Source organism: Mirounga angustirostris, unplaced genomic scaffold (assembly GCF_029215605.1).
Source record: "Mirounga angustirostris isolate CCGP_5_RB_7025 unplaced genomic scaffold, mMirAng1.0.hap1 SCAF_9, whole genome shotgun sequence".
Classification (NCBI taxonomy): Eukaryota; Metazoa; Chordata; class Mammalia; order Carnivora; family Phocidae; genus Mirounga; species Mirounga angustirostris.
In genome coordinates this window covers 28,420,830-28,434,086 of record NW_026991717.1, presented here as the reverse complement: position 1 = coordinate 28,434,086, position 13,257 = coordinate 28,420,830, and the positions used below count along the sequence as shown (strand labels likewise).

General features: G+C 42.4%; 1 protein-coding gene across 2 annotated transcripts in view; it reads left to right on the top strand.

Annotated features, from left to right (window-relative positions):
- OCA2 (OCA2 melanosomal transmembrane protein) overlaps positions 1 to 13,257 on the top strand; it is a 561,894-nt gene that overhangs the window by 199,452 nt on the left and 349,185 nt on the right. For both annotated transcript variants that reach the window (XM_064570041.1, XM_064570040.1), the window contains 3 exons: positions 4,143 to 4,290; positions 6,597 to 6,654; positions 9,594 to 9,702. In XM_064570041.1, the coding sequence (XP_064426111.1) occupies positions 4,143 to 4,290; positions 6,597 to 6,654; positions 9,594 to 9,702 (315 nt within the window). The remainder of the gene's footprint in view (positions 1 to 4,142; positions 4,291 to 6,596; positions 6,655 to 9,593; positions 9,703 to 13,257) is intronic.

The following is a 13,257-nucleotide window of genomic DNA, read 5'->3' as shown; positions in this document are numbered from 1 at the left end:
CATGTGCCCCTTCGGATCACTACATCTGTATCTTTGGGGTAAATACCCAGTAGTGGAATTGCTGGGTTGTATGGTAGCTCTATTTTCAACTTTTTGAAGAACCTCCATACTGTTTTCCAGAGTGGCTGCACCAACTTGCATTCCCTCTAACAGTGTAGGAGGGTTCCCCTTTCTCTGCATCCCTGCAACATCTGTCATTTCCTGACTTGTTAATTTTAGCTCTTCTGACTGGTGTGAGGTGGTATCTCATTGTGGTTTTGATTTGTATTTCCCTGATGCCAAGTGATGTGGAGTATTTTTTCATGGGTCTGTTGGCCACTTGTATGTCTTCTTTGGAGAAACATGGTTGTTCACATCTTCTGCCTATTTCTTGATTGGATTATTTGTTCTTTGGGTGTTGGGTTTGATAAGTTCTTTATAGATTTTGGATATCACTGTGTCTTTATATTTAAAGTGCATTTCTTGCAAGTAGCTAACATTTGGGTCTTGCTTTTTTATCCAATCTGTTAATCTCTGTCCTTTAACTGATATATTTAGATTATTTATATTTAACATGATTAATGATATTGTTAAATTTAAGTGTTCATCATGTTGTTTTCTATTTGTGCCTTCTCTTCTTTATCCCCTTTTCCCTCAAAAATTCCATTTTACTTCTTCTTTTTTTTTTTTTTTTTTGCTGTTACATTTTTGGCTATAGTTGTGTCTTATGAGTTTAGTGATAGTTTTACCACTAACTTCAAGTGATATGGTACTGCTTAACACAAATTGTAAGCATCTTATAATAGTAGAATTCCATTTTTCAACTCCTGACCTGGGAATCTTCCCCTGAGATTCATCACTTGGAGCTGGATGACCCTCCTCTAGGCTTTCTGGCAGCCACCAACTCCTGTGAGTGAGCATATCCCACATGGTAATGTCTTTCCCTGTTTGTACCATGTATACAATAACCCCAACTAATGCTATAGGAGGTTGGTTGAGAAGCTCAGGGGGGTAGGGGCTGGAGGTAATCAGAGAAGTGGAGATGAGACATCTGATGACATCTCCTGGTCAGAGGCCAGTGTGGCAAAGGTAAGAGCTGATACAGTAGGATCAGAGCTCACAGTGGTGCTTGCCATTTGAGGATATTGTCTTCCCTGAAGATCTTTGGCTTTATTCTGCAAGACATGGGGAACCAATGGTTATTTGAAAGAAGGAACCTATCTGTCTGTCTGTCTATCTGTCTACCTACACTGATCTATCTTTCTAGATAGATCAGCCTAGATAGATTTATCATCCTAGAAGATAGGTAAGTAGGAACATAGATAGATAGATTTCTTCTCTGTATATCTACCTATATAATCGTATCGATCTATGACTAACCATGGGTGGGTTGGTAGGGAATGACTCCAGTTAGGGGTTACTGAGGAGCAATCAGAATCAGCAAGTATGAGGAGATGAGGCCTGGAGAAGCTTGTGACCTGGGGTAGGAACAAGTAGACCCTGTAAGAACCATACCACTATATCCTGATCTCCTTTTGTGACTCAGTACTGTCCTGGCTCATGTTTACTTATGATATAGCTTATATCTCTTTCTAGCTTGTTGGAGGCCCATCTTGTAACTTACTAATTTTTCTCCTTTAGCATCTAGCATGGTATCTGACACCTATTACATGCCTAGTAATGTTAACACAGAAGTAGTGGAGAGTGGCACTGAGAAGACCAAAATGACCATTCAGGCTCATGAACCTGGAAGATTAAGGATGGCATATAAAGAAGAAGAAAGTGAGGGGAGAGAGTTTTGTGGGGAGAAGATGGAATGTTTATCTTTGAATCTGGCAGCACAAGATGCAGAGGGCAATATCAAGTAACCTACTGAAACCATGGTCTTAGAGCTTAGCAGAGGATTCAGGGTGGGGAAATGGCAGAGGTGTGGAGGACGTCTGGGAACAAACTGAGGAGCACATTCAGTTGGGCAAACTGAGTTCTGGGTGCAGGCAGTGAACTTCCTTTCCCTGGGCAAAATCTCTCTCTCAACTAAATTCCCTGCTAATTGATGATGTATTTCATTCCAAAATTAGGAGAACAGGAGTGTACGACCTGAGCATTAATGCACGGGTTTAGCTGGGGAGAATAGCTCCACCTGTTTGATTTGATGGGTTAGAAGGCATCTAGGCTCTGGGTATGTACGAGGGGGCTGAAGCTGTCTCTGGAGAGGACACCTGTAGAAAGGAGCCAGGGGTACCTGAAAGGGCAGCTGTACAGTTGCAACAGTGACTCCCAGGCTCTGCTTCTCCACACACAGATGGAGAGAGGACTCCCAGCCTGCACCCGATGGGCTAGCCCCAGAGACTAACCATGCTCTTGTTTAGCTCTTTAAAGTTGATCAACCACTTGAAAAAGTGACCATCAGGGCGCCTGGGTGGCTCAGTTGTTAAGCGTCTGCCTTCGGCTCGGGTCGTGATCCCAGGGTCCTGGGATTGAGCCCCGCATCGGGCTCCCTGCTCAGCGGGAAGCCTGCTTCTCCCTCTCCCACTCCCCCTGCTTGTGTTCCCTCTCTCACTGTCTCTCTCTCTGTCAAATAAATAAAGTCTTTAAAAAAAAAAAGGAAAGAAAAAGTGACCATCATCAGCATGCCTTGAAAGACTAGCTGGAAAGTCTCTGTACTTTATGGATGGGCTTTGAATGATGTCTTCTCTGTAATGCGGTTCAGAGCATTGGATGAAACACTGGCACTGTGGACCTTCACTGAGGCAGCATGGCCTCATCTCCCCTTTCCTATCCTTGCGTGGCGTTTTTGTGCTCGGTGTTTCAGGAGGCTGGTTTATTCAGTTTTATCCTCCTCCTCTTGTTCCTCCTTTTAATGCTATCATAACCTCATAGGTTGTTTAATGAGGTGTGAGGCTCTCTGAAAAGAAATTATAAATTATTTCTCTGAAGAGACTTTTGAATTATACCTAAGTATTTAATTTTTTTTTATTTTAGCAAGCTACAAAGTATCAATATGTACTGAATGAAAGCACATTACATATCTTAGTTCTAAAGGGTTTTCCTCTTTGTAAGGCTGAGCCTTTGGAGAAAACCATGTGTTAACTGAAATGGTGTTAGTGCCCCTGTCCTCAACCCATTCTCTTTTCTGGGTCTTGACACACTTTATTTGCAGTCTGTGTCTATGCCTAGCTTATACTTGTTTTTTCAGCATTTGCAGTAGGTTTGTCACCTAGTAGGTGATCAACACTTGTGTACTGAATTGAGGGGTCTTAAAAGATGGTATTTTCCTAGTCATCAAACCCACAAGTACAGGCTGCTTCACAGTATTTGGATAATCGCCCTGCCTTGCCTCTGCTCTGAGCTAGTTGTCAAGTGCTTTAGTCCTGCTTGAAAGGGTTCTGTCTTTTAATTTCATCTGGAATTCTTGTGATATGTGGTATAGTACATTGCACATAAGAGGTGATTCATGAAAATACATGCTTCCTTATATATTTTTGGTGGATATTTTGAGAAATTTATGTAGTATCTTTAACCGTAAAATAGAGGTTAAATGTAAATTTTCATAAAAGATTTTGAAAGAGCCAATGAATTGACAATTCATTTCTCTCTATTCTATACCAGAAGATGTCTGAATTCACTGATGGGTGAAATTTGCCTCATTCTATTAATTAGAGCATTTCATAAGGTTGTCTACATCTTTCTCACCTGTGTTCTTTCATAGACGCAAGTTCAGCTTGGTGTTCTTGTCAGGGGGAGACATTCCCTACCTCTGCCTCTTACCAGATGCCCTCCTGCTGAGAACTACACTTGTATTTCCAATGTTTACTAGATCTATTTCAATGATTAGGCAATGTCTGGATTTTTGCCAATAGACCTAAACTTCTGGCTGCAAGAAGTAATTTCCTGGGAGGGGAAAAGTTTCTTGGGGGCTAGCACTGATAGGTATATTCAAGAATTTATTCCTAACCCAAATTACATTACTTCACATCCATGGTAATTTTTTAACGTGGGCATGATGACATGATGCCAAGAAGCCACTGCTTTGATTTGGCCCTTGGTTATCTGTGCATCACCAGGTATGTGTTTCCTGGTCTTGGAAAGTGGTGAGGGAAGTGGAATGCCTGCTGGTGTCCGAGGTTGTGGGAGACTCAGGGCTCAGCTTTCCTTTCCTGCAGAACTGAAGCACGAGATCCACGTCTGGCGCCTGACCGCACAGCGCATCAGCCCAGCCAGCCGAGAGGAGACAGCAGTTCGGGGCCTGCTCCTGGGGAAGGTGCGGGCACTGGAGCATCTGCTGGCCCGAAGGCTGCACACCTTCCACAGGTACCAAGCCAGGGCCCTGCTCAGGCTACTCTTGGTTTTCATCTTTACAAGTTGTGCTCAGTGGTTGGATTGTATCAACAACCTATTTACTACCACCCCCATGGTGTCCAAATGTCATAGAGTGTACCATTCAAGTAAGTTAAAATGATGGGTCTTCAGAATACTTCATGGTACTCTAAAATTGTAACTCTATTTTCGGTACTCTAAAATTGTAACTCTATTTTCATGCCAGTGAGCAGGTTTTGGGCACCATACACTGTAGTAAGTCTCTTGTGGAACATTATTTTATCTAACCCCTACTTGGATCTTTGGAATGTGTGCTGGTACTAGCCCCAGTTTAAGGAAGAAAAAAACTGAGGTTCAGAGAATTTGACCAAATCATCCAGGATTCTACAGCAAGGAAAGAATTACACCAGGGATTGAATCCACACTCAACCACTTCTGTCACACTTCCACACATAACACGTTGCATAGCAAGAATCAAAAACAATATAAAAAATTAATCTAACAAAATACTCTCCCAGTAGTTGATTTCCAGGGACCTCAAAGAATACCTAAGTCCTTCTCAATTCATTTCCTGTCATTTGCTTCTAATCAAAGCTGAGATGTAAAAGGTAACAATGGAGTGGTGAGTATTTCCTCCCAACTCTGGAGGTGCTGAGTTCCAACCTGTCTTCACTTTGGGAGTGCTGATGGGAAAAGCAGGAGCATGCCCACCCCTTAGGGACATTGAAGCATTACTGCCACGAGCTGGGAACTAGGTGGAGATGAGAAATGTCAAGGCAAGGGAAATGTGAGTCCTTGTGAATGTAGTGTAAATGATCTTGCATGTTGTAGTTTGCTGAAACCAGCCCTGTGTTCCCAGGCTGAAGACCAACACCGAACCTTGAGGGTAATCCAGCGTGGCTGTCTCGCAGCCTGTTCTATTAGTGCGGGGGAGGGGGGGAGGCCACATGTGAGCCTGTGGGGACTCACTCTCTTCAGACAGGTAGCCCAGGGCGAAGCACTGTCTCAGCTCCATTCCAGCCCAGGACCCACCTCCACGAGGTGGTGCTGGGGAAGCAGGTCCTGCGGCTCCAGGAGGGCCCAGAATTGCAGGCTGGGTCCCAGTTTTGACAGCAGGCATAAATCTTAAAAGAGAAACTTTGTAAATTAAAGATGCAGGAGTAAATTTCCCTAAATGTATTTAATCCATTGACACTGGGGTGTTAAAGATATACTCAGTGTATCTCAGGGTTACACATGTGAAGAACCACATGGACCCAGATGTTCACCAAGTTTCTGTCAGCTCACAGATAGCAAAACCGAGGCCTGGAGAGGGCAGTGGCTTTGCAAGGCCACACAGTCACTGAGGAGCAGATTAGAATGAGGGTGGTCTAAGGCAAGTCCTGGCTCTGCAGGTCTTGTTTTTACATAGCCTTTAAAAAAATTGTCCTCAGGATTTGCCTAGGTCTGCTCTGATTTCCTTTAGAGTATGTTCTGGCTGCGTGATCAGCCTCCTCTGATACTTAGGAGACATGAGTGCTCATTAAAACTAAATTCTCCACTGTTCTGATTGATAAAAGTCACCACCAAAGCAAGCCATTAGTTAGTTTAGTTGTAAATATAACATAACCTTATTGTGGAAAAAGTATAGACAAGTAGAAAGTGAAAAGAGGTAAACAAATTTATACTGTCATTCCCCTTGTTCAAGTTTTGGTCAGTGTTCTTCTGACGTTCCCTATGCTCACACTCACACGTATACATGCTTGCACACACCTCATTAACATTCCATTCATGTCCTATTGTTATGGAACCTGGACTGGACTGCCCGACAGAAGAACCCAGTGGCACCCAGAGATCTTGGAGGATAAGAGGTTTATTTAATGTTGGCGGAATGCCGGCAGGCTCAGAGGAGAGTGGTCTCCAAAGGTCTGAGCCCTGAGCACAAACAGAGGGGGTAATTTATGCACTTCTACTTCCGCATCCTGGGCACTCTTGGCGCATGCATGGGAAGCAGAGCAGAGAGAAGAACCCCAAAGAGCCCCGGGGCAGGGGCTGGGACTCCCTTGCTGCTTTGGTCAGCCATCTTAGGACACAGATGTTTCCTTATCACTATGTTGCTTTTCTTTGGAAATATAGATGGAGCATTTTTCCCAATCCATAAACCCAGCTCCACCGGTCACCTTCCATGACCAGGTGTGTGCCGTTATGTGGCTACATTAGATATCAGTGGGTGGTATCCAGGCCAGAGGTCCATGCTGCCTTGATGATCTCACTGCTCAATGTCACCAGGAAAATAATGAGTCTGTCTTTTTCTCCTTTAGACAAATCTCACAGGAAGATAAAAACTGGGAGACCAATATCCAGGAACTACAAAAAAAGGTATTGTGGTTTCTTCTCTCAGGGATTTCTGATTCACCTCTTGCTTCACAAGGTTAAAACTGAAAGTGATTTCTCTTTTTATTCCTATAGCTGTACACAAGAGACATAAATTATTTCTAGGAGTTAATGGGGAAAATCATTTTCCTGTCATTTTCCAAAATCATTATTTTGTCCAGAAATTGAAAAGTTAAAATTTTTATATTTCCTTTGCGATAGGGTGGCCCTTTCTATGGTTAATGTAGCTGCAGAGAAAGTTGGCTGGGTGCCTCTGGCTCTTGCAGCTCTTCTTGATCCTAAAAAGGCAAGTGTCGTGGTTCCCATAGTGTGGATGAGGAGGTGGAGGTAGAGACAGGTGAGGTGTGCTGTGTGAGATGGAGAAGTGTTAGGGACAGAGATGGAGTGTGTGTGTACTTTCTGTTATATGGCTCTCACTTCTGGTGGGCACACCTAGTGCCCTCTCCTAGCCAAGAGAACTCTTCTCCAGACCTGCTTGGAGACATCTGTATCTTTGTGAACTTTCAAATCTCCGTAGTTTCTTTTCTGGGGGGAGGGTGAGTACCCACTTTCTTATTATGATCAGAACATTTTATCTCTTTCTAAAGGAAATTTAGACATGGGGATCCTGGTGAGTAATGTGTTCTTTGGGTCTCTCTTCCCAGTCTCTGTCCCACTGAGATGGTTAGGGTTAGGAAAGAAGGGTGTGGCTATGACACTTTTCTGGGCCCCAGGTTTATGCAGACCCTGACTGCTTTGCTAGACCATGTAGTGCTGGCTGTGAGTTAGGGAAGAGATTGTGTACCTCTCTGTGTACTGGGTTGAATGAGGATTGAGGAGAGGTGGAAGCGACAAGCAAGGAGCTTGTATTGAATCTAGGAGTTCTCAACTGTGATATCTCCAGATACTTAAAATAAGAAAATTTAATAGACACCAAAAATAACAGATAAGCACAAACTCTGGATCATCTCCACATGTACCAGCCAAGTGATGCTGGGAATGTTCTTTACCTGCCTGCTCCCTCCATTTTCAATTCTGGAAATGCCCACGGTTATACCTACTTTCTATGGTTAACATGGCTGCACAGAAGGTTTGTGGTGTCTCCCCTCACAACAGGTGGGTGCCATGCTCTTTTCCTCTTAATTCACCATCACAGACTCATCCAGCAAAACTGGCCTTTCTTGGAGGTGGGAAGGGGAAGATGAGTTGGCTTGTGGCCAACTCAGCCACAGGCTTTGGCAGTAGGTGAGGAAGGAGGACAGATGCTCGGGAGGTGGCCCACATGATCTGTGAACAGGGAGCCAAGGGCTGCAGCCAGAGCCAGTGCAACATGGAGGAATATGCTTGTGGTTTTTATGACAACAGCTCTAAGTGCATGGCCAGAGAAATCCAGAGAGAAAATCTATACCTGTATGCAGATCTGTCTCTCTATCTCTATACCTCTACCTGTACCATCTATCTCTACCTCTGTCTCTATCTCTATCCATGTACATACCCATAAGTATCTGTCTCTCTCTATATATCCATATTTATACCCATATCTATACTTTATCTAATTCCAGATAGACATAGACATAGCCAGATAGACAGATGTGCTGGTGGGACCACACTTAAGAAAGGACATGACACAGTTGTCAGTTCACATGGTGGAGCATGATTCACACAGGAGCCTGGTTGGGTGGGGCAAGACAACTCAGTGCCCATCCGCACAGGTTTTCTGGGACTTTGCTCCCTTCCCCAGCTCCACACAGCCGTGGCCCTCAGAGCACAGCACCCTCTGGGGACCTTGCCCATCTTGCCCTGTGGCTCAGGCCCACTGGAAGGTCTGCACCTCTGAGGTTAATGAAGGTACTATAGAGCCTTCTGGCACCTCCCCTCACCCCTGAACAACTTGTCAGGCTCCCACAGGTGTCATCTTGGTGATTAGGGCACTGTCAGGTGCCTTCCAGGATCCCTGTGAACATGAAAGGTTATAGTAAGAACCTCAGCAGGAGTCATGTTATTGCAAGGACATGTTAACCTCAGCACCACTATGAGCAGGGATTTGTGTAATAGGAGGAAAGTTGAATTAAAAGGATAGGGGAATGGAGGGAAATCTGAAGGGGGAGAAATCAGAGAGGAAGATGAACCATGAGAGACTATGGACCCCAGGATATGAACTGAGGGTTTCAGGGGGGAGGGGGCTAAGGGGGGAGGGAGTAATAGGGTGATGGGTATTAAGGAGGGCACATGTTGTAATGAGCACTGGGTGTTATATGTAACTAATGAATCATTGAACACTACATCAAAAACTAATGATGTACTACACAGTGGCTAACTGGACATAAAAAAAAAAAAAAAAAAAAAGAAAGGGTAAAAGCATGTAGCACCTGTGGAAATGCATGGCCAGGGCCCTGGAAGTTATGTGTTGTTTCTCCAGTGATTTTGCCAACATCTCACCTAATGCTTGTGGTGGGACTGGGAGGACTTTCTTCATCACATTAAGAAGCTATTTAGTCAGGCGTTCTATAAAAGGATTGTGCTATATATATATTTAAAGATTTTATTCACTTATTTGAGAGAGAGAGAGAGCAGGAGTGGGGAGAAGGGGGAGAGGGAGAGGGAGAAGCAGACTCCCCCCCTGAGCAGGGGGTCCAATGTGGGGCTCGATCCCAGGACCCTGAGCTGAAGGCAGACCTTAACAGACTGAACCATCCAGGCACCCCATGTACTATATTTTAAATTTATTGAGTTTATTTTTTATAAAGATTTTTGAATGCTGTAATCCCAAGTCTGTACAGTCTTCTTTATAATGCATTACCTTATAATCTTCTTTCGAGTTCAAGATGTTATATTTTTCATCTTAAGGAGAATTTGTAGTGATTCGAGTCATGCAGGATGATGGACACATTGCAGGAAGCAGAAGATAGTACCCAGTAAATGAGTTGTGTTTTCTTCTCTCACAGCACAGGATATCAGACAAGATTCTGCTCACCAAATGCCTGATGGTGTTGGGATTTGTTATCTTCATGTTCTTTCTCAATTCGTTTGTCCCTGGTGTTCATCTTGATCTTGGTGAGTCTAATTTTTTGTTACCTTTTGTTGATAGGCTTTGCAATTGCTATCACAGTCTGCAAGGGAAGATTTCAAAGCTTGTTCCTAGACATTGGTGAGGAGGGCTGATGTGGAGTGTGCCCAGCCTTTGATGGAAAGAAAGAAACCTTTATCCACTACCTCTCTTTTTGTTTTCTGGGAGAGAGGGAGAGGCAAAGAAAGAGGGAGGGAGGGAGAGAGAGAGAGGGAGATGCATCTCCAGCCCCTAGTGTCTCAGTGCATGGGTCCTCAGCCCCTCCAGGGTTTAACATTAGGAGAAATATAGAGTAGATATTATCATCTCTATTATACTTGATAACCAGATCTGTAAATTGTTGCTTGAGAAGAACCCCCAGAAGAGACAGGAGGTACCATCAGCAAGGTCATAGTCTTGCAGTTTGTGCAACTTGACATGAGGATTCGATGAGGGACTGAAAGGGCCAGAGGAGTGCAAGAGGTCTACAACCCCCCCTGCCCTCCATGGTGCATCCATTTTCCCCACAGAGCAGAACCCCTTCTCCAACCCTCTCCCATAGGTTTATCTTCTCTTGCTTTCCTGGTGCTATGGCTCTCACTTTCCACTTTCTCAAGCCCTGTGTCAAGGTTGCAGGGCCTGTCCCCACCTGAGATGTGCTGTCTTGCAGATTGGGCTCACCACATACCTTGTTAACCCCAACAGCCTTCCACTCTTCATCAGTATTTTCCACATTCCTTAGGTTTTTCTTACTGATTTAGCAGTTATCTCTATTGGTGTTATTACTTAAAACAAAACAAAACCCAAACCACTTCCAAAATGCACCTCACATGAATGTATAGATCTTTGAGAAAGATAAATTTGAAGGCCTTTCAAAGAATATTTTTCTTTATAACCAAAAAGCTTTATGGTTTTCCTTCAAAAGGAAGCTCTATTAAGATATGTTAAATATCTTTTTATAAAAATTTGATTTACTGCAACATTTGAAGAATATAACTTCTATAGAAAGCAAAGCCTCTTTGTAAAATGATGGATAATATGAGCAAGTTTCAGTTATTCACACCATGGCATTGCTCCTTTGGATCTAGCCTACCATCAGAAATCTTTATTGTAGATTAATTTCCCTTTTCTGTCATATGTAGAAAGACACATTGCTAGAGTCTTTACACATAGTACATGATGTACATGCTTTTGACTGGGTGTCCAGCTTTATATCATGTGTTCAGAACCTCTCATAATTTATTTCCTTAAATAATCTCAAATCCAATTTTCCAGGCAGCCTGGGCTGGGTTCTAAGCTGACAAGTGTTCTTTATCCACAACTGAAAGCCAATCCATATAGAAACCTGATGTAATAAAGAATGCCAAAGCTAGACTGGTAAAAATGTCATGAATTTTAATTTTATTTGGTGTATTACATCTAGAAATTATTATTGCAATGTAATTATTTTGAATTACACTGCAGACATAATATAATTTTAGCATTATAAAACTTTAAGAGGTGGTCACCACTGGTAATTAAGCAAATACAGTAAAACTGGTGTTTTGTGGGCAGAAGGGTTCCATTAGATAATTCTTTTGGGTATTTACGGGATATTTTATTTCTAATAAATGAACATAGCATGCATTTTAAAGACTAAAAAATATATGGAAGTTTGCATGCAATTTTTTTTAGCATTTGGCAAGTGATCACTGTATAAATAACAATACTTTAAAAATTTAGTCATATCTTTAACTATATGGACTTTAAAAAATCTTGATTACCGCAAGACATGTTATTTTAGCCTGAGAAGTCGACACTTTTTACTAAGATGTTACCTCTCTTTTTGTGTGGTTGTTGCATGTGTGATCAAGGGGCTTCTTTTTTGCCCTTAATTTTATGTTTTCAGTTAGGGTTTGTGAAGAAATGATTTTATCTGGGGATCCTGGAATACGTAGCTCAGATATATGCACTCATCACAATGGAAGAGTTAGATTGACTAGGAGAAAAGTTCAATTGGCATATGTTTTAAATTTTTCAAAAAAAAAAATGGAGTACAGTTTCCTTAGAGTTATGGTAACCCTGCTGATGGGAACAGGAACAAAACTGATACAAGATGAATGGCTAAAGAAGATGTGGTATATATATACAATGGAATATTATGCAGCCATCAAAAGGAATGAGATCTTGCCATTTGCAACGACGTGGATGGAACGGGAGGGTATTATGTTGAGTGAAATAAGTCAAACAGAGAAAGATATGTATCATATGATCTCACTGATATGAGGAATTCTTAATTGTAGGAAACAAACTGAGGGTTGCTGGAGTGGGGGGTGGGGTGGGAGGGATGGGGTGACTGGGTGATAGACACTGGGGAGGGTATGTGCTCTGGTAAGCGCTGTGAATTGTGTAAGACTGTTGAATCTCAGATCTGTACTTCTGAAACAAATAATGCAATATATGTTAAGAAAAAAAAAAAGAAGAAGAAGGTAGCGGGAGGGGAAGAATGAAGCGGGGGAAATCGGAGGGGTAGACGAACCATGAGAGACGATGGACTCTGAAAAACAAACAGGGTTCTGGAGGGGAGGGGGGTGGGAGGTTGGGTTAGCCTGATGGTGGGTATTGAGGAGGGCACATTCTGCATGGAGCACTGGGTGTTATGCACAAACAATGAATCATGGAACACTTCATCTAAAGCTAATGATGTAATGTATGGGGATTAACATAAGAATAAAAAAAATAAAATAAATAAAAAAAATAAGAAAAAAACTGATACAAGATCTCCCCAGGGCTTCAGTCAGTAGATGTGACCATTTATTTTTGGTGAATTGCTGTTTTGAATGCAATGTGCTGTGTAAATTGAGCATAATACAATATGATGTCATATAACATGAGGTGATGTCACATCACGCAATGTACATGATGAAACACATGACATTATATAAAACAGCATGATATCATATGATAAACGTGTCATATAACACTGTGTACAATGTGACATCACATAATTACAGTGTGGTGTCATATAACATCAGATCATGCCATGTAACAAAACATAGCGTCATATAACACATTCCTTCATTTTTTTTTTTAAAGATTTTATTTATTTATTTGACAGAGCGAGATACAGTGAGAGAGGGCACACAAGCAGGGGGAGTGGGAGAGGGAGAAGCAGGCTTCCTTCCTTCCTTCCTTTCTTTGGCAGGAAGCCTGATGTGGGGCTTGATCCCAGGACCCTGGGACCATGACCTGAGCTGAAGGCAGACGCTTAATGACTGAGCCACCCAGGCGCCCCAACACATTCCTTCATTTAAACATCATAACCTAAACACAGCATTAACTCTCATCCTCTTCTTCTTTCTTATTTTATTTTTTTAAGTTATCATAGAGAGAAATTGACTTTTCCTTTTGGTACAAAATTTTATGAATTTTAACAAAGACGTAAATTTATGTAACCACCACTACAATTGGAATATAGAACAATTCCATTGCCCCCAAAAACTTCAGTGTTACCCTTTGTAGTTACCCCCTGCCTCAATCCCAGCAACTCCTGATTTGTTCTCTATCCCTACAGTTTTGTCTTT